At 35.1% G+C, this 23,149-nt stretch overlaps 1 protein-coding gene across 4 annotated transcripts in view; it reads right to left on the bottom strand.

Moving 5' to 3' along the window:
• LOC149804582 (uncharacterized) overlaps positions 1–23,149 on the bottom strand; it is a 57,709-nt gene that overhangs the window by 13,752 nt on the left and 20,808 nt on the right. For 2 of the 4 annotated variants that reach the window (XM_089941865.1, XM_089941873.1), the window contains exons 2-5: positions 17,854–18,229; positions 10,904–11,093; positions 5,784–5,965; positions 1,947–2,036 (exon numbers count right to left, since the gene is read on the bottom strand). In XM_089941865.1, coding sequence (XP_089797991.1) covers positions 1,947–2,036; positions 5,784–5,965; positions 10,904–11,093; positions 17,854–18,226 — 835 coding nt within the window. In that variant the 5' untranslated portion in view covers positions 18,227–18,229. Of the gene's footprint in view, positions 1–1,946; positions 2,037–5,783; positions 5,966–10,903; positions 11,094–17,853; positions 18,230–22,160; positions 22,295–22,623; positions 22,833–23,149 lie in introns of those variants that run through there. The other 2 variants (XM_089941889.1, XM_089941881.1) reach the window with 2 other exon arrangements.

Genomic DNA, 23,149 nt, shown 5'->3' with positions numbered 1-23,149 from the left:
TTATGACAGATTTTTGGGGACGTGTTATTAATAGCACTTCTAAGAAAATGCATCATACTGCATTTTATTATGCTACGCCAGGATACCTGTTATTTAAATCCAGTGAGCATAAACAAACTGATACTAAAGACATCTAAAACTTACACAACAAAATATTCCCAAAATTACAAATAAATTTGCATTAATAGCTGAAAAAAACAGGTGAGATGGGACTGAACATATTTTACTTGAGTCCTTTTCCACTTTATAGTTTGTTATATGGCACAGATGACTGATTAAATTCCTAAAGACAGTATTGTTAATCCATGGCCAAATAACCTAAGACTGGTCTTTCCAAGAGGAAACAATATCAATCCTGTGATCCTGTAGTTTGTTTCTACAGGTCTGAGGTGTCTAAATCTTTAAATACATAAAAATTGGCAACTGTCTTAGATTTTAAGTGAATTTCATGGTATCCATGCCAACAAGCAACAAAGTTGCATACAAGTGTCATTGCTTTCCATAAAAAAAATTGGTGATAAGAAAACAAAAAACTAGTCCATTTCTGAAAAATTATTGCTTACTGTGTAGCACAAAATGACATGATATGGCATCATCGATATGGTGATGTGTTACATGCTAAGTACTACATAAACTCTGGTTGTTGTTGTTGTCGTAGGGTTTAACGCCATTTTTCAGCACAAGATATGCTATACATGGCAGCCAGTATTAATGGTGGAGGAAGAACCCAGAAAGAACCACCGATCCATGAGAAGCTACTGGCAAGCTTTCTCACATAACCACAATGGCCGAATCCGAGACTCGAACCGACGCAGACAGAGGTGAGATGGCAGTGATCCGTAACGGTGGCGCTTTAGACCACTTGGGGCCCCCACATAAACTCTGGAAGAGATGCAGTAAAATGAAGTGCTTGCAAGACCCGTTTCTTATTAAAAAACGAAATTGACATTTTAATTATTGCAAAATCAGTCCTGTGAAAGACAATAATAAAGTTAACAAAACGCCTGCAAGACTTTGGGAAATCATTTAATATTTTCAGAAAACCACTGTGATTTCATTAATTGGGACGCACTAGAAACTTTCAATAACATGCACTTTTTTGTATAGTTGACAAGAGGAGTGTATCATCTTCAAATTTCACAAATCTTTAAATACCAAATCTTGTGTTTTCTCCTGCTTTTGACTGAGACTGGTTGACCAGTGCATGTTGTTGATCAAAACTAAATTTGTACAAGTGGTAAATGGTAGGGTATCTCAGTTTGAGGTAGGGCTCATTATGTGATGAAATGTTGAAATTACCTGGTTTTAATGGAACCCAATGATGTTTAGGACCAATATCTCTCAAGATTCAGTATTATTCAGATGATCTGGCATATACGCCTTTTTTGCATGTAATGGCAGCATTTGAGCTTTAAGCATTTCCTGATGGATAGATAACAGACTTTTAAATGATCAGATTGGTTTCCCACATCTGACGTGATTTAGTCATTTGTACCCAATTTGGTCTCGCATAATGCTGACTCAATACAGGATTTGTTTTAGTGTCAAAATTTTATTTTAGATAATTTGTTAATGAATCATTCTGTAATTAATCATCTAAGAATAATGATGACACATGGTATTTGAGTTTGTAGCAGCACTCTGTAAAGACTTGAAATGTTTGAGGTTATACTTCTTTGTGCTTCTACAAACATTTCTAGCTTCTCGTGGGTCAGTGGTTCTTACAGTGGTTTTCCCGGGTTCTTCCTCCGCCATTAATACTGGCCACCATGCATAGCCTATCACGTGCTGAAAAATGGCGTTAAACCCCACAACAACAACAAACATTTCAACTTAAAAGCAGTTTATGATTTCTGTTCTTGCATGGATAAATAGAAAAATGCTGTACCTGTATGGGTCAGTTTATGATTTCTATTCTTGTATGGATAAATAGCAAAATGTTGTACCTGTATGGGTCAGTTTATGTTTCTTTAAGCTGGAGTACTCTGCAAATCTTCGCTCACAACTTTCAACTGTACATACAAAAGGCTTCTCTCCTGCAAAAGATACCCCAAACAGGTAAAGCATCACATTGCAACTACAAAAGTGTTCACAATGATCTGTGTTACCAGAATATCAGAGGTATAAACAATATATAAAGTGACTTAATTTTGGTAGAATGGTCTTTTACTCACCAAGATGAAGTCACGTAAAGTTGCATTAACTACAGCCTTCAGTAAAGAAGAAACTAACCAAAACGCAAAACACTGAAAGCAAGAAATATAGGCCATGGCTTGATGTTATATTTGCCAAGACAGGTCCACACTTTAAGGGGCTCGACTCTGTAGCAAACTGACTAAATGAAGTCACATACATATGAAATAAAGCCACAGTGTCAAATTCTGGGTGAGTAGTGTTGTACTTCAGGTGGTATAAAAACTGTCTTTATGTCATTGTGACTTTGAAATTTCAGCTGCTTAACCCCAACTAAATAGTGCATTTCATGGTCCCTCTTCAAACTATGGTGCATTTATATGTAATACAAGTAAATTATTTTCTAGAAAACCTTTCCCAAGCTTGTGACACAAAAACCTTGATTTTGAACCTGTTGATTCCATAGTTGTTAGGTTTCTTTGCTTTATGTGCAAACCATCAACAAGATTTGGTCAAAAAAATAACTGTGCAGAAACTATTTTTTTAATATTAAACTTACAATGACTTTGACAAATGATGTTTATACCACCAAATCAAAGGTTTCTTTCTTACCCTAAGTGGAAGACATCCACAAAGACTGGTCATAGAACTTACCTCAAAGAAAAATTTATTGTGAATATACATTTTTCTACAAACCAGAATAACCTTGACCTTTTGACCTCAAAGTCAACAGGCTTCTCCTTAAGTGCAAGCCCAACAAAATAGTTGGTTAAGGATGTGGTCTAAAACTTAAGTTGTTATGTAAAAACTGTTTTCTGTCCATCACAATCACCATAATGCTCATCTTTTGTCTCCAAAATCAATATCCTTCTTTATCTATAAAACCTGTATTTGCAGACACCTCTCTGTAAGGACACTTGCTTACAGAAAACAAGACTTGCTAGTCATTATAATTTTAATAAGATCACTTTCAACCTTTATGTCAAGATAAAAAATGTATGATCCCCTGAGCTTCCTTTACTGACAGGTGTAACTGCATCTATATTTATAACCTGCATTTAAAAATAAACACTGAATCTTTTTCAAGAATTAACAATTAAAGTTGAGACCATAATACTGAAAACAAATCCAATGTATTAATTTTGAAATGAGACCAAGCTTTTCATAGTAAATATATAGTATAGCTTCAATTATCCAATCAATGATGTTTTAAGGATTTAATGTTTTACTTTTGTTATATATCTTGTGCAGAAAAATGTTAACTTCTTTACCTTTTATATTTTATCTTCTTGTGTGCACTATTGATATTTTTAGTACAATACTTTTAATTGGTACCATATAGCCATTAATGTGCTGAAGTACCATTAAACACAAATACATACATACATACATACATACATACATGCATAGAGACACACAGACATACATACATTGTGACCCTGCTATAGCATGCTCCATTAGAACATGAATTCGGATAAAACATGGTTGTGGTGTGGCTCCTGAAGTTTCATATACATGTATTTTTTTCATAATTCTTTCTTAAAAGTACAAAAAAGCATATCATTTTGGGGAAGAGATTGTGTATGAATAATACAAGACCATCGTGGCATGGCTCCTGAAATTTTATATGTATTTTTCTCATACATGAAAAAGTAGTTTTTTCTTCTTAAAAGTATGAAAAATAACATGTCGAAAGTTTATTCTGGGATCATGTAGGGCTTTGCCAATGTAGCAAACTTGGACTTTTTTCCTCTTATTGGCGGCAAAATATACCATCTGGTGATTTTATTTATTGGCGACATTGTTGGCTGTTTAAACTTGTATATATACAACCATTGGTTTGGAGTGGAGAAATTCAGAGGCCCCATGAAAGGAGGCCACAAACTGGATATAAAATGCACTGAAATTAATCTATTATTACATAAACAAATTCTTTGTCCATATTTACAAACCATCTAAACAGTGCATTGTTATATCAGAATCTGCTTATCCTGACATCTAGCATGAGTTCTGTATGTTGCAAGATATCCACATTTTTGTCATTGGCATTTCTGGTAATGGGGATCAACCGGACAAGGCATTATTTCGTAATCTATCTTTCGTTGCTTTTTCAGCCGCTCGCTAGTAACTAATATATTTACATAGACTGATATTTTGTATGTGGATGGTAAGTAATATTCCTCTTCTTTTCACTCAGAATTAAATCCATCAGAACACTCATGTTTTCTGTAATAATCCCTGTGTCTCTATTGTCCGTTGACCCTTTGTTAAATTTCTGATGTAAGTGAGGAATGCAGCTTCATGCTGCTACCACAAATGTAATAAAAAAAGCAACCCAAAACCACATCTTACTTACTGGTTTATTCAATACACAGGGAGGAACATTTACTAGAATAGACCAAATGATGGCCAATTCCTTTATAAAAATGTACCCAGATAAAATAGTTTGCTGAAATTTCAAAGGAAACAGATTACCTTTGAATCACCGATTGTTACGAAAATGTACTCAGCAAATGGAGAAATGAAAACCATTCTCAATAAAGCAATACAATTATTTGATGTTGCCACCACAAATAAGAAATGGGCATTTGTTTGATTTTCCAGAGCTGTCTTTTAGTGGTGACTCCAATAATGCATGCACCCATCATCAAAGAAAGTCAACTACAATCTTCAATAAAAACAAAGAACTTTTCTTCAAAGGAAGTCAGTACAAACTTAAATAAAAGTAATGGAATTTGATGTATTTTAGCATTTTCCAACATGACTGGAACACATTTACTGTGCTGTAATAATTTCCTTTTTGCAGGAAAAAGTTTATGCTTAAGAACCCTACCAACGGCAGCTTAAAACGCTAACTTTTACCGATCTGGGACGTACTGAAAAGTAAATGTGCTTCGGCATTTGTTACATGATTGTACTATGTTTTTCCGCTGAATTCAGACCAATGTGATCTGTGACAAAATTACTGAATATTTTAAATCTGCTTGTGTGTGCATATTTTCGATGGAATCACTTGTATTGTGGATTCAATGTATATGATGAGATTCATGGGAGAGTACACAGTGTTGATACCCTATTCATGCTAAACAATAGACATGTATATATAAACAGTATTCAAGTATATGTACCGCTTCGTGGTTCTCTGAATAAAGTAAAATATTATATATGCCTTCTCTGTTTTCACTACAGGAATATTTTTCATTTAATTTGCATCGACTTAAGATGGTAACTGTGCCGATGAAGCACATATTTTACCACCTGCATTTATTACCTACCCCCTGCTGCAAATTTGTTTTGAGTACATGCATCATTTTCTTCAGCTAACTGACCTGGTTACTTATAACATGGTTCAGTCTATAACATGGTTGGGTTCTATGGCTCCCAACTACCATGTTATGGAGGGGTCACACTGTACATACGTACATACATGCATACATATATACATACATAGATACAAACAAACAAACACACACACACACACACACATACATACATACATACATACATACATACATACATACAACATACATTTTCTGAATGTATGCAAATATAGATGTAAATATCAGAAACCATTCTCTGGCAAGTTCAGCTAATTGAGGTTTCACTGTATAGTGGTAAAAGTAGATGTCTAATCAAGTTTGCTCTTGTACCTGTGTGAATTCTCAGGTGATTTCTCAGGTTTCCAGCAGTTGTGAATCTCTTCTGACACTGCTCCTCAGGACATTTGAATGGTTTGTGACCTGAGTGTGTCCGCATGTGAACCTGGAGCCGCTGGGCAGTGTAAAATGATTTATCACAATCTGAAACTGTGCAGGGGTAGTTCCGAGTTCCACTGTGAAATATAGGATGGACTGAATAACTTTTTAGCGATGTTGTTTGAAATCTCAAGATGCATGTTATATGAATATTCCAAACTGTATTAGAAATATTGTAAAAAGAAATGGACATTGACCAGGAATGCATCATTAACACTGGAGAGTGAAACCAAAGTCATATTGGAAATATGAGTGTGTGTCTATGTGTGTGTGTGATTTGGATTCTGAACATTACTTTAACAATTTTTCAGTCAAATCATTATGATGTCTGCAGTGTGACAGTTTTCACTCAAGATCAATATAACTAAAGTCAGATTGACCTTAAAATTTGTTTTACAATGGAATATTGTTATGTATATTTGATTTAATCTATATCTGATTATATTGTTTGTAAGTTTTAAAATCTTTCTATTTTTTTTATTTCATTATATATCAAAATAATGTTTACTAGGAACTTGATACTTTTCCAGAAAAAAGTTTGACCATGACTGTTCATTTTAGTAAACACATAAGGCTGACCTGGTTCCTGACCTTAATTCAAATTTAGTAACAGTCACGTCAACTAGTTCTTTTTTTTATTTTGTGGGAGTAATAAGAGTGAGATTGAAGCTGTATTGAATACGTGACCCTATGCTTGTAAATAGTTTTAGTGAAGTAAATAATTGTTTAAAAATTTTATTCTTAGAGTAAAATGATTGTTTTTTGTCAGGGCCATGCTGAGAGTACACGATGTGAACATGATCACAAGATCCTCATACGGGTATGCATTTTGCATCTCAAAACTACTGTATAACCATTGTTTTAGAGAAATAATCTCATTCTGGGCATAAAAGCATGATGTCAAGTTATATGTTGATTTTTCTTCAGATTATTTGGATTCTAAAAGATTAATTCGTTTCTCTGGAAATATTTTTGTGCTCATACAGAATTCTTGAACAAAGACATTTCTTTAAAAAAATTATTGGGATTTCCAAAACTGGAGGATTATTTATTGTGTTTCTACAAGGAACTGTAGATAACAACATTGATCTCCTAGGATACAGCATACATCATCGTCTTCCATCTTGGATTCTTCATCAGGACTCGAACTTGAAATCATTAGAACATTTCGATATTAGGACTTCTAAAATTGTATTCATGGATTATTCATGGATTATGTTTGGATTTGATTCTTAAAACCTAAGTTCTTATTTTTTTCTATTTTTACAGTAATTTTCCAGGGAAATAAATAATTTGTTAAATTTCTCAAAGCTTGTTGTTTTCACTCTTTCTTGTGTTACTGTTTATTCGAGCCTAAACATGTAACATGAGAATATGATGCTGGACCTGTCTGGTAAACATGGAACTCTAAAAAGGTTGAATAAAATATTTTTCCTCTATCCTGTTCATATCTGACCCATGGCCAATTTACTTTCCAGTGTTGTTTAAATGCGCAAACACAGTGTTTGTCATATTTTGCATCCTTGTTTGGATTATTCGTTTTTTGCTGGGAGTTAATTTACTTAATTTTTGGGTTCCTGCAGCTATTCACATTTGCCAATGGATGAGAAACCAAAGTTAAAGTAAACAAACTCATTACTCGTATTGATCATCTGATATGTTCATTGGTGTGGAACTGGTTTACATTTTAGTATTGTAGCTAGTGGCTATTTCAACCATACTGTATAGGACCAGTCATGCAGAGTCTCATTGAACTAGACTTCAAGCAGATGACTTTGGAATTGTCTCTTTCCAAGTAATAAGGTGAAACCCCAATGAATGAGATTAGACTTTAGGTCATGGGACTCTGATACTGATGTGTAAGAGTACTCAAATGTAGAGGTGAAATATCACTGGCTCATACATGTTTCTAAACACGTTGTTGCAGACTGGCTATCATGTACACAGCAGGAGAAGTAGGTTTAAAAAAATGACATAGGTGGCGCTATACAGTTTTGCATTTTGCATAGGGTTAGGAATTTAAAGAAAAAGAATGTCCCCGGCTTTCCTCACTGGTTATACTGGCTATTTAAAAAAGACCTTGTATATCTTAGGTATAATGCAAAGAACCTTTAATTCCCTTTATTTTGGTGTATGATTGATGGGTGTACTATGGGTTATAGAGTATACAGCTTGGCCTTACTTCAAATGTGAACCTTTCAAAAAAGTGCTAGCTCTACTTGGTCATTTTCACTTCCTGAACTTCAGAGGTCAATTGTATAAAAAGGAGCCGATAACTTTTTTTACATTTTATATATTTGGTAATTCATTCATTGCACTTTCAGAAGCTGGTATTGTCTAGTCTGGCAAAATTCATTTTCCCTATTTTAATAGCTGCTATGTATAGTGTACTTTAGACTAATTTAGACTGATTTTTTAACACAAGGGAGCAGTCATTTTAGTTAGCAGTGTGCTTAAATCATGTAAAATTTCCAAAAGTACAATATCCAAAAGAAATATCATCCACATTACATTAATGTAGCATAGAGGTATGCCAACATTCTCTCCACTGTGCATGTTTTAAATGCGAACTACTTCACCTTACATGCGTCACTCTCTCAAAAGTACATATTATCTGGTGAGCGCCACCATAAAGAAGATGTAGGTATTATTTTTTTATGATTTAATTATGTTTATATGGCTGAAACATTTAAGTCGCAAGCATCAAAACAATCCTTATGAATAATTCTCCTGCCTTTTTCCCCACAGAACAGTATTTATGAGTGTCAGAGTCTCTAACAAGTCCAGCCTACCCCCCCCCATGATAAAAGTGAGCTATTTTAAGAATGCACATTACATTTTGTAAACATAGCAACCAATGTTATGCTGAATGATAGGAACATGAAACTAGCCAGAATTATTTCTGAGATATCAACAATGAATTTTACAATTAGAAAAGGGAGGTAACTCATCAGCTTCATAAAGGTCAAAGGTCAAAGTGTAAAATATTTGCCTATTGTTTAATATGGAAGAAGCGAATTCACTTTCTCATCATTTATTTTTTTATTTCATTGCAAATAAATGAAAAAAAACATTTTCACCATATATTTCTGTCACTTATTGCAACAGTTTTATATTTAAGTTGACTCTATTCCTATATTCTAAGTCTTCTAATTTCCCAATAATTAAGGTCACTACTCACACAAACATACCTCATGGCAAATTATGTAAGCAAGAGAAAAATGATCATAATTAGCTTATTTTCATGCTTAAATGCAATATGAATGTACCATTTTATTCAGAACATCATACATAATTATATGAAAATAAAAAAAAATAATTGCAAACATTTTTTTATTTTCTTTAAGGTGGCGCTATACAGTTTCGCATTTTGCATAGGGTTAGGAATTTAAAGAAAAAGAATGTCCCCGGCTTTCCTCACTGGTTATACTGGCTATTTAAAAAAGACCTTGTATATCTTAGGTATAATGCAAAGAACCTTTAATTCCCTTTATTTTGGTGTATGATTGATGGGTGTACTATGGGTTATAGAGTATACAGCTTGGCCTTACTTCAAATGTGCACCTTTCAAAAAAGTGCTAGCTCTACTTGGTCATTTTCACTTCCTGAACTTCAGAGGTCAATTGTATAAAAAGGAGCCGATAACTTTTTTTACATTTTATATATTTGGTAATTCATTCATTGCACTTTCAGAAGCTGGTATTGTCTAGTCTGGCAAAATTCATTTTCCCTATTTTAATAGCTGCTATGTATAGTGTACTTTAGACTAATTCAGACTGATTTTTTAACACAAGGGAGCAGTCATTTTAGTTAGCAGTGTGCTTAAATCATGTAAAATTTCCAAAAGTACAATATCCAAAAGAAATATCATCCACATTACATTAATGTAGCATAGAGGTATGCAAACATTCTCTCCACTGTGCATGTTTTAAATGCGAACTACTTCACCTTACATACGTCACTCTCTCAAAAGTACATATTATCTGGTGAGCGCCACCATAACCAATTTTATTCACAAGATTGTATGATGGATGGAAGGAAATGATGGATATGAGGATTCTTTTGTACCCCAACTTAACCCTTTACCTCATACAGGCGCCTTTGGATGCCTCTACTCCATTTGCATGGAAGTGCCTTTGGGCTCCTCTACCCAATACGCATACAAGCGCCTTTTGACACCTCTACACCATTCTCATGGAAGTGCCTTTTGATGCCTGCTGTAAACATCTACCATTTTAGCAGGTTTTCGTAGCACCACCTTTGGGGAAAACCCCCTATTAGATGCTACATTTATTGGTGTGAATGACCATTACGTCAGATCACGTGGTCACTGTTTATGCTCTGGTTGAAATCTGCTATTTAAAGTAACTGGGTTGTATTCTCCACTCTCCAAACTGGATGTCGTGGACTTTGCTCAGTACTTTTTCGAGTTTTCACGATTAGAATCACAACTATGAAAGCTTCAATAACTTAAGTAAAGGCTCTGATATTGATGTAGGCAGTAATTAGTTTTATAAATTATCAAATTCTGATGATTTAGTGATGTAGACACAAAGAACTTGTAAATTTTGAGAGTGATAAATAGCAGTTACGGTTGGTCACGCAGTTTCACTAACTTGATGGTGAACAAGTTCTCTCAAGATTTTAAAGCACATAAAAAAATTCTTCCATGAAAAATAATTATATAGCTATAATGATCAGATTTTCCTCTTAAATCTTTCCACATATAATATATGTGTACCAAAAATATAAAACGATTAAAATTGCTGTTAAACATAACATACACTACACTGCTTAACAGCTAACAGGCAGGCCTATGTGTAAGGAGTCGAACAGGTAACTGGTGTTCTATTTATAGCACACTGCAGTGGGTAACTTTGCTACATGTATATCCAAAGGCTAAAAAGCCATACACTCTATGAGGTAAAGGGTTAACAATTAAACACTTTAACAAAAAATGTATGGTTCTGCAGCACTTGTTGTGAAAGTTCTACCATCTTTCATGGCAAAGATACCTGTGTGTAAGCTGGTGATATTTAAAATGGGCAGGCCAAGTAAAGACTCTCCCGCAACCCTCATGTGTACACACCAGACCCTTGTGGGTGCTTTTATGGGCCAAGACTTCATTCAGAGAATTAAAAATCTTTCCACAGTTGGAGTAGTCACAGCTGAACTTCACTCCCGATTTGGCACATTCAAGCTCCACTGAGAGAAAAGAAAATTTTGAGCACATTATTTGATTGATGTGTTATGAAATTAAACATAAAATTATAAAAATTATAAATTTAAAAATGTTTTGTACCAAATATCTGTGACAGTTAACCCTTATCTAACTTAGATAGAAACAAGCAATATAACATACATTATCTAACTTGGATAAAAACAAGAAATATGACATAAATACTTCACCATGCATGCGTGACAATTTGATGATAGTTATAGAATTATTTCATAACTTCTTGTAGCCCAATCATATTTCTGATATTATACACATGTAAAATGTGTTGGTGGTGTCACATGGAGTAATCTGTTGAGAGCGTCCAAAATATTACTTCAGTCATGCCAGGTGACAATTCATATATTCTACCATCCCAGAGAAATAAAACAGATTGTTGTGCCAGCAAAATTTCATGTAAGTAGCCCAGAATTTGTATAAAACTAAAAGAAAAGTTCTAAATTTGATATGGCTTTCCATACCTCCTTCATGACAGGCTAAGTTGCTTATTATTGAAACTATTGTCCTCTGCACACTGATGGTCTGGTTTGCTGTTTTACACACAGCAACACAAGTAGATCATTTACTGCCAAGGAAATGTCAAGGAAATGGAGTCAAGTGGCCTGCCCAAGGATGAACCAAGCCAGCTGATCTGGGCTGATCCAATAGCAGGATTTGAACCGACAGTTTTGGTTGTGATCCTGGCACTTGAAACCACTTAGCCACTGCGGCTCCTTGCATGCTTTAAAACTGAACAAAACATCCATTCATCTGGTTGTTCATGGACTATGTAGAAAAACTCGATGAATACCATACGTACTCACTTATAAGTCAAGTCCAACTGCAAACTGCATAGACCCAGATCTGCCATCACATAATGCACTGGCAGATCAAGGTCTGTGCAGTTTGTTGGAGTAATCAGTAGAATAAACAACATCAACCCTTACCTATATGCTGCAGTATATCAATATCTTTGTTGTTTGCAGTCTGACTCGACTTAAAGGCTAGAATATATGGTACATTTTTTTTACTTGACAAAGGTAACAAAATATTTGAAATTAAGCAACTCATCTTAGAAATTTAGTAGTAAATGAGCACTCAAGTAAGATCAAGCAAATACAAGACCTTGAAGATCCAAGGCCCTTATCCACACAAAGATTTGTATTCTACAAAACACGGGGTTCCTGATTTTCAGCCAATGTCTGAAAATTTGTACAAATATTGTATATACTGGCTTACAAGTCGAGTCTAACTGCCAAGATCCTAATCTGCAGTAGTGTAATGTTCTTACCAATCAGGGTCACTGTTGTGTGTCTTACTGATTACTCCTAAGAAACTGCACAGACCCAGATCTGCCATGACCTTATGCAACAGCAGATTTGGGTCTATGCAGTTTGCAGTTGGACTCATTTTATAAGATCACGTATATGGTACTTATAATATTAAAACTCCATTTTTTTTTAAGCTTCATAATGATTCCATTACTGAGGAAATCCAAGAATTTATTCTACTTGACCAGCATTCTACTTGACGAGATTATTTCATTTTTCACCCATAGACGTCTAGTTTACTGGGTAAACGTCATAGCAGTGCAAACATAGTTTATGTATCAGTAACTGAATAAACACTACTCATTTCCATGTACAATACAGTTAACCTAATGAGGGTTACCTAGCACAACATACAATGTACAGTCATTAATATGATGCATGTGTGTGTCCTTGGCTAAGGGACTTAACTCCCATATCCTTGGAATGATGTAGCCAATAATGAGTTTAAAGTTAGTCAGCAAAACAAAAAGAAAAGAAACTTTACCAATGAATAAACATATTGATCCTTATTTACAAGTGCACTAATCAGACAAGGTCATATGAGTAGGCTAAAATGTCTTGCATGGATGAATCAATGTGTGTGTGTGTATGTGTGTGTGTGTGATTAGGATTTTTAGCGTAGCTTTAACAATTTTTCAGTCATATCACTACGATGTCTGTAGTGTGGCAGTTTATAGTTATGTCTAGACCTGGGGCATCATGCCGCAGACATGTAGCATGATGTCCCACCAAGTCACATTATCCTGACACCATGATGACCAGTCCTAACACTAACCTCTTAATGCTGAGTGCCTAGCGAGGCAGCTGTTAGTACCATTTTTGTAAGTCTTTGATATGACTTGGCCGGGGTTCAACAAGACAACCTCCCGTATCCGAGGCAGATGCTCTAACCACTAGGCCATTGGAGCAGTCTTGAATCAATGTAATCATTGATATAAATACATAACCCATGTTAGCAATGCATAAAATTTAAGTCACAGTGACCATGAGTTTGTTGGGTGTAGTAATAAGAGTGATGCATCCAATTATCAAGTTTCATGGCTGTAACATAACAAGTGCCCAGTAAGTTAACTTGAAACAAAATTTCAACAAAGTTACTAAGCAAGAAATATAGGTCATAGAGATTTCTTTTTGCACACAGGATGTAAAAATTATCCAAGTGCATCTGCTCACTAGGTCATCTGAATCCCAGCAACTTCCTTTCCATTTTGCTGATGGCAGTACTGATACTACCATATCAGAGCAAGAAATAGCCTATACAAAATACCTTGACAATAATAAAAATTACAAAATTAAGCCCTTTGAAATAATAAACATGTGCATTGTTTGTTGTTTTTTTGTTTTGTTTTAAACATAAACAAAAATGCTTATGTCTTGTCAAATCTAGGCAAGAGAATGAAATTTAGGGACTGGTGAAAATGTACATGGGAAGATAAATTGTCTGAAACCACTTGTCCTGGATGACAAACATATTCAATCAGCCCTGATCCTGATAAAAATTATTTCCAAAATAATGATACACACAGTTTCTTACTTATAATCAAAGACATCCAATAGCCTGATGATAAAAACCAACATCCAAAATATGGTTTTTCAAGTGGTGGTAAGCTCAGTCAATCAGATGCACTAAAATGTATAGATTTCCTTCAACAATGAAACACTCCAAGATCATGATGATCGAAGTATACCGGTACATTCCAAGCTTTGATTAAAATCAGATCACAAATATGGCTTCCTGAGTATTAACAAGCTCAGCAATTAGATGCAACATTTCATCACTGATGTGCCGTTCTTGCTCACTGTCAAATTCAACAAATCTTTTGATATAAGCAAATGGATTATCTTATTAGTATGTGTGGTCTTTGCTCAGTTTTAAATTCATTCAAGATCTGATGATACAAACCAATATGGCAAGTTTTATCAAAATGGCTTCCAGATTGATAACAAGCTCAGGTGGCGCTATACAGTTTCACATTTTCCATAGGGTTAAGATTTTAAAGAAAAAGAATTTTCCCGGCTTTCCTCACTGGTTATACTGGCTATTTAAAAAAGACCTTGTATATCTTAGGCATAATTATAAGAACCTTTAATTCCCTTTATTTTGATGTATGATTGATGGGTGAACTATGGGTTATAGAGTATACAACTTGGCCTTACTTCAAATGTGAACCTTTCAAAAAAGTGCTAGCTCTACTTGGTCATTTTCACTTCCTGAACTTCAAAGGTAAATTGTATAAAAAGGAGCCTTTAACTTTTTGTACATTTTAAATATTTGGTAATTCATTCATTGCACATCCAGAAGCTGGTATTGTCTAGTCTTTTCCCTATTTTAATAGCTGCTATGTATAGTGTACTTTAGACTAATTCAGGCTGATTTTTTAACACAAGGGAGCAGTCATTTTAGTTAGCAGTGTGCTTAAATCATGTAAAATTTCCAAAAGTACAATATCCAAAGAAATATCATCCACATTACATTACTGTAGCATATAGGTATGCCAACATTCTCTCCACTGTGCATGTTTTAAATGCAAACTACTTCACCTTACATACGTCACTCTCTCTAAAGTACATATTAATTGGTGAGTGCCCCCTCAGCAAATCAGACACAAGATCATCTAATAAATATGCAGCTTTTATTCATTATCAAACTCATTCAAGAGCTTAATGATAAATATCAGATCTGAAAGAAGGTCTCCAGAGTGGCTACAAAGTTAACCAATCAGGTGCAAGATATGACATGATCTTCATAGTTGAATTCATCCAAGATTTTTGATGACATAAACTCCAACTCCAAAACTGAATGAAATTGGTTCCGAAATATGGACTCCAAAATGGTAACAAGCAATTGTTGATAGATGGACACATGATGCATGGAAAATGGATGACTGAATGAAATTGGTTCCGAAATATGGACTCAAAGATAGTAACAAGCAATTGTTGATAGATGGACACATGATGCATGGAAAATGGATGACTGAATGAAATTGGTTCCGAAATATGGACTCCAAAATGGTAACAAGCAATTGTTGATAGATGGACACATGATGCATGGAAAATGGATGACTGAATGAAATTGGTTCAGAAATATGGACTCCAAGATGGTAACAAGCAATTGTTGATAGATGGACACATGATGCATGGAAAATGGATGACTGAATGAAATTGGTTCAGAAATATGGACTCCAAAATGGTGACAAGCAACTGTTGATAGATGGACACATGATGCATAGAAGATGGATGGCAGATAACACAAAAGATGCAGAGACATACTAAAAGCATCTTCAACCTTATGTCCAGGTGAGCAAAAATACTGATGTGGTCATGAGCTAAATGCAAAAACTTGACATAAACCAGTAAAATGTAAAATGTGTGTTACAATGACCTCCTTTGGCTGCAAGTGTGTGGTAGTGTAAAATGTGTGTTACAATGACCTCCTTTGGCTGCAGGTGTGTGGTAGTAATAGAGATGCAACCAATCATCTAGTTGGATGAAGCTGGCATTAATCCATTCTTGAGATTACACCCACGTCAGTGAAGCCTGAAATATGGGTCAGTGACCCACTTTACTGACAGTGATAGAGTACTCATCAAGATACATACACTCACCAAGTTTCATGAATCCTGGTATAACAGTATGTATTCTAGTTACTTAAATATATTTGGCAAAATGCAAGAACTTTAGGGAGTAAAATACAAAATGTAGGTAACCACAACCTTCATTTGTTGGAAGGGTATGACACTAACAGACATGCATACAATAATCCAGTTTTACGATTCTAGCATCAACAGAGCTTGAGAAATAAACTTAGACAACAAAGTTTAACTAAAGTTGGTCAAACGTGAAATTTAAGTCAAGGACCGACTTTATGATGAGGATGTAGTTCACATGACGATGCACTACCTAACAAAGTTACAAGATTTTAGGTATAAAATATTTATACAATGTCCAAAAAAGCTAGCTAAACATAAAAACTTGACCAAGAATTTGCAAATGATGTACATGCATTAACAAAGTTAGTCCCCTTAGTTCCCTCCCCTTCAGGCAAGGTGCAAGGAAACTTACTCAAATCTATTGTACAAGGCCCACAAAGAAATAATGGTTGACATTTAATAAGGGTGCATATATGTATATGATTTTAGCTGTGTGACTGTCGAAGCAAATACAATGGGTACTTCAATAACTTGTTATATATATATATATATATATATATATATATATATATATATATATATATACACACACACAATTTATATTTCTAACAGAACCTGAGAATATACTGGATTTAAATCCTGTCATTTTTTATGTTATAACAACCAGACAGCATGTTAATATCCTGCCTTAACATGATATCCTTATATAATGACATTCTACACATTCAGTTAAGAATATTCCAGAAATACTTCTTAGAAACAAAATTACGTGTGTGAAAAATAACTCTGTTAAGAAATACCTATCATTCCCCTCCATCCAAGCTGAAGCTGTTTCAGCTACTATATGTGTCGTATTTGATGCCTTAAAATCAACAGAATGTGCCCTCTGTGTAAGTATAAACAAGATGCTTTAAAATCAATAGACTGTGCCCTCAGTGTAAGTATAAACAAGATGCCTTAAAATTAATAGAATTTGCCCTCTGTGTAAGTATAAACAAGATGCCTTAAAATCAACAGAATGTGCCCTCTGTGTAAGTATAAACAAGATGCCTTAAAATCAATAGACTGTGCCCTCTGTGTAAGTATAAACAAGATGCCTTAAAATCAATAGACTGTGCCCTCTGTGTAAGTATAAACAATATAAGATTGACATATCATAAAGAAACTAAACCACAAAATTTGATCCCGCAAAAACAAGCTTTGATCTTTAGACTTTCAATCAACTAGAACTGTTCATGAAGAAACCTAAATCAATATTGTTCTCTATCATTCTCCCTATGCAAGGGTTGTCCACATATCACACCCACCCACAAACACACCACTAAAAATATCACACTAACACCATCTTGTCCATGCATGGATAGATGGGCCGACTGACATCACTCAAGCTACATCCCCATGCACTTTTTATGGAGGGTGGTGGTTTATAATAATGCATCCTAAATAAAAACTGCCAAAACTTCATAACTGGAAATCATGAAAATGTTGTGTACACTGTTCATACCAACCAGAATTTCATATATAAATATAATTTAACTGACTATATACTTGATAAATGTAAAAAAAAAATTAATGTAACTTACTGAATATACTTGAGATACATATAAAAGAAGAATTAACAGATTGCATATACTTGAGAAACGTAATATAACTGATTGTATAACTTGAGAAATGTACAAAAGAATAATGTAACTGATTGTGTATACTTGAGAAATGATGTACAAAAGATTGTTTCTATTTTTACATGTATTTAGAGGCGAGTTTAATACCTTTCTTAGAAATGGCTGTTGGCTGTGACCCTTGGGTAGCATAAGGTAATGGTACAATACTAGAACTTGTAATGCAGGATGTTGTGGAACTAGTTTCATTACAAGTGCTGATATTTAGCATTAACCCTGCAGATTCTGGTTTCAACTGGGACTCAGGTAGCATCCCAAGCTGCTGCATAATCACCTCCTGCGTCTGTGATACCAAGTTGGCTTTTGCAATTTCATGGAAATTTGATAATGGTATCAGACTGAGGGAGACTGGTTGCTGCAATATACAGTTGGCTCGAGGTCCACCTTTGTCGCTGACCAGAAGCAGAAATGGGGAACTGGCTGCTGGAGCAGATGCCTCACGGAACGTTGCTGTGTTTTCCATGTTCTGTTGGATAAGAATAAAATTATTACATGTGCTGACATTACAGTTTTGGGGATTATGTAGCAGACTGAGTTTATATAGAAATACCATCTACCTGGCATGTGATACAAGAAGCTAGGAATTACATTTTATTTTGTTTTGCAAGACACATATTTCCCAGGTAAAATAATCTTGATTTTCATCACCAAATCTGTTTCTTATCCAAAACCCAAAAGCAAAGGATGAACACAGGATCCAATATCAGCGGCATATGAACATACCATATTTACTTACTTATAAGTCGAGTCAAATTGCAATAATGTGCATGCAGATCAGGGTCTATATTTATGTTCTACTGATTACTCCAAACAAACTGCACAGACCCAGATCTGCCATCACATAATGCACTGGCAGATCTAGGTCTGTGCAGTTTGCAGTTGGACTCATTAGTGAGTACATATGGTATTCCTCTTTGCAACCAACAAGTATATGGTGAGAATATTAATAATTTCCAACTAATGACCCATAAGCTATTACTCTCTGGGGGGTAGGAAATACCCAGAAGCAAATATTGGTTGCATATCCAAGTTTGTATTTTCACGATAAAGTATGATCATGAAGTTGAGATCTCAATTGTTTCTCTGTAAACAATTAGGTGCTCAGACTATCTGGGTAGGAGAGTTCAATGTGGCTTGTGTATCTAAAAATTAGACATTATTTTTCATGTCCAGAAAGAGTTTCTATTATTATATGGTGGTAATCTCAGTAGTCTCCAATTTATAAATGAAAGGCAAGGTCTTGGAGGGGATTAGGGATAGACTCAACAGCTAAGGTCTATTGTATATAAGTAGTTGTCATTTCTGGTCATATGATATGATCTCCATATCATAGATTTTCTCCATAAATTTTATTAATTCTTCATTATTTTTTATATTGTAAGGGTGTAAAGATGGATGGACAAATGCAGCCAAACATAATATCCCTTATGCTGTTCTGTAAAATGTGTGTAGATAACAATATTTGGTTAATGGCATTTTACACACTCACCCAGAACTATGTTAATATGACCCCTCTTGGGATAACCAAGAGGTCAACTTTTTTATATGGGTGGTCCCTTGTATACATGTAAGCAGTATTGACATTTATAAATGGGCTGTATCGTACATGACCTTCAACACTACAGCAGGTCTGACTAAATATTTATAATTGGATTATAAGATGTCAGAAACATTAATAACTACAGTAGTGGCATGCACTGGCCTGAGATTGCCCACCTGACTGACATCTATTTAATAGCCTGATACAAGAGATGGTAGCCAGGAAATCTGGGTTGAGAGGATGCTCCTGAAGAACTTTTCCAATACTGTCAATTTCATACATTTATAAATCAACTGTTTAAATCTTTTTCTATATTTTTGTATCATCATCCATATATGATGGCACATAAACATAAAGTGTCCAATATTAAAGGGTCTTTATGCAATGATGGTTTCTGTCAAAGTTGGTCAAATTCTACTAACAAAATAATTGTAGACAAAGTAATTAAATGTTTCTCTGTATTTAGTAATGTAATGCATATCCAATGGCAGACCAGCGGTATTTGTATTTAAAAAAAAGGCCTTCACTTCATTCCAATTTAGTCAAAATTCTGCTGAACATTTCTTGAAAAACTTGTTAAAGCTTTTGTCTCCTTAGTGACTGTAACATTATTTTACAGTGTATCAGTGTCATTAACAAAAAAATATATGTAAACCTTTTCAGTCTCTATACATGTAAAATGTGGAAGCTCTTTCAGTTGGAATACTTGTCAAATTTGGTCAAATTCTGCAGAGTGGTGGTGACCATATCTGATGGCAAATAGACAAATTTGTACCAAACCTAAAACCCCTTGAAAACGGTATACTTTCAGTGAAAATTGTCCTAATTCTGTTCAGCGTTTTCCAACAAGTCACTTAATTTTGTTTTTGTTAGTAACAATAACCATATCTAATTGTAGACTGGCATCATTTGTAAAAACTTCAAAGAATGTTACAACTGTACACTTTCAGTCAATATTAGCAAAATTCTGTAGAGCGGTTTTTAAAGTATATCATTTGAATGTTTTTGACATTTTGTCGTAACATGTATATTTGATGACAAATCAGCATCATGGTTCCTGTCATATTTGGTCAAATTTTTAAAATTTTGTTTGTTAGAAATGGTTTTTCAAGATTTTCTATTTCTTTTTAGCACTGGTGGACATATTTTACAGCAGATCTGCATAGCTTGTACAAAACTTAAAGGCCTTCATAGCAATTTTGGTTGAAATTGGTCCATTGATTTTTTATAATTTGAAAATTATAGCTGACAGATGCATCAGAGATACAGGGCCACGTCATATGCTTATTTGGCCTTATGGCCAGGTAAGTGTGTGTGTGTGTGATTAGGATTTTTAATGTAGCTTTAACAATTTTTCAGTTATATCGCTACAATATCTAGAATGTGGCAGTTTATAGTGATGTCTAGCACTGGGGCATCATGCCGCAGACATGTAGCATGATGTCAAACCCAGTCACATTATCCTGACACCAGGCCGACCAGTCCTAACACTAACCTCTTAATGCTTAGCTCCTAGTGAGGCAGCTGTTAGTACCATTTTTGTAAGTCTTTGGTATAACTTGGCTGGGGATCGAACCCACGACCTCCCGCTTCCGAGACGGATGCTCTAACCTCTAGGCCACTGAAGCGGTATATAGTTAGATAAAATAATAATAATAATAATAGTAACTAGAGTAGCTGTTTTCATAAAGCTGTACATTTTGTATTGCATATTGTGAAGCCTCCTACCTCTCCACATACTCACTTACCCTGTGATCATAATTTAAATTTGTGAAATAAATTATGCATCCTCTTGTTATAATTGCATATATGATCGGCAACAAAGACCACCACCACGATTTCAGATGGTTATCACTGGGTAAACATTACCTACATAACCAAGTTTCCTGAATTTCCACCTGGCAGTTTATGTGAAAATAGATGGATCGACAGCTTGAACTACATGAGGTCTCATAATACTGATGACGATTTAAAACAATGCAATATGATAATAATAATAATAATAATAATCATAAACTCTTGTAAATGTTCCGTGATACTTCACATTTTAAATAAGACTGCATCTTACTAAGTGTGCTTCCGCTGAATTACTAGATTTATCAGAGGCGTAGCTATGATATTTTGCACCCGGGGACGAACTATAAAATTGGCGCCCCAGCCCCCTCCCCGTTTAATCACATTTTTGAAAATTACCCTTGTTTACTTATTATAATGTAACGTTGTAAGCCTCATTTTGGTGCCCCTGTACCTTGGCGCCTGGGGACATATGTACCCCCCTGCCCCCCCCATCTACGCCTCTGAGATTTATCCTTGTTTATTGCAAAGAAAGTGCAACCAACATGGACATAGATCACCTGTTGCATAATGCACTAACAACTAGTAGATCAGGGTTTATAATGTTGGTTTTTACTTAAAATTTCGAGCAAACAGTGCTGTGAGACCCTATACTGCCAGCACATTATATGATGTCAGACCTGGATCTACAATTTTTGCAGTTGGGTTGACACTTTATGTAGATACAAATGGTGAGGTATGTGTCTGACCCTGTAACTCTGAATAAAATTATTATAATTTTCATGGAGTCTAAAAGGGCATAATGTAGAATGGTCGTTAGTTAATTGATTCTTCAATGCTCCTGAATGTGACATAGTACAGGTATACTATGTTACTTCAATCTGTATGATGCGAGTCTGAAATCAATACACGCCATGTTGATCGAGACCGATTGCATCAGACGCTGCGTTTGTCAAAGGTTATACTAACTCGATACGACCTGCGACCCACTCTGGGTGAGTCTATCACATTTCAGCTAGAACGGAATTTTAACTGCCCTGGACTGATCCTAAGAGATACGTACCTATGTTAAAATAGCAGAGTCTGCATAACCCAATAGTAGTCCTACATGCAAGACATAGGACATATTGATTCTGTTTAGGTGCTTGACGCCCACAACATAAATATCAGCGCCAGGTCTTACACGTAGGACTAAACCCAATATGCGAAGATTTGGGGGCGCCAAAAACGATGTACACTGTCAGGTTATTCATTTATTATCATTAAACATGTAGACTAGAGCAGAAAATTAATAAACCATCAAGCCGAACGTGTATTGATACTAATTAACAGTTTATAATAATCGATGCCCCGAGGTGAGGAGGAGTGAAAGGTGGAAGGTTCGTCTATATATATATCCAAACATGTCATCTGCTTTATGGTGCGATTGTGACTGAAATGAGACCACCACTAAAAAAGAGACGGCAATCAATGCATGCAGATTACTTGTCTTTTATGCTAGTTTGGGAAACAGAATATAAACCTACCAGTACACTGTTGCTGCCGTTATACAGTTGTTTTTAGCCTCATTATGGCCAATGCAACTTTTAATGGTTAATTAAAACTGGCTGTTGTAGCTGCTTCTGCTTTTTGGGTTTAACGCCATTTCTCCATACAATATAGGCTATATACGGCCAGTAAACGTGGTGACGACAGAACCCGGGAAAACAAATAGGAAGAACCACCGACGTACTGGAAGCTAACGGCAGTTTTCTCACATGCCCATTTTGGCCACCCCCGTTACTCGAATCCACGCGGGCAGAGTTGAGATGACGATCAGTAAAGGCTAGCGCTTTAGACCACTCGACCCCAATAATTTACTGGCAGTTCGCTTTTTTCCATAAAATATTAGATCCTTTGTGATAAATGACAAAGTTATTTCGTGATCTGAAACACTGGCTTTGTTACAACTGTAAATCAGACTCTTTTAATTAAAATGGGAACCCAAACTAAAAAAAGAAAAAAAAAAAAAAGAAGAAAAAACCCACACACAATATGATCAGGTGGGCGTGA

This window comes from Sinohyriopsis cumingii, chromosome 2 (genome assembly GCF_028554795.1).
Source record: "Sinohyriopsis cumingii isolate HCF-2022 chromosome 2, ASM2855479v2, whole genome shotgun sequence".
In the NCBI taxonomy this organism is placed as follows: Eukaryota; Metazoa; Mollusca; class Bivalvia; order Unionida; family Unionidae; genus Sinohyriopsis; species Sinohyriopsis cumingii.
This window is presented reverse-complemented; position numbering and strand designations above follow the sequence as displayed.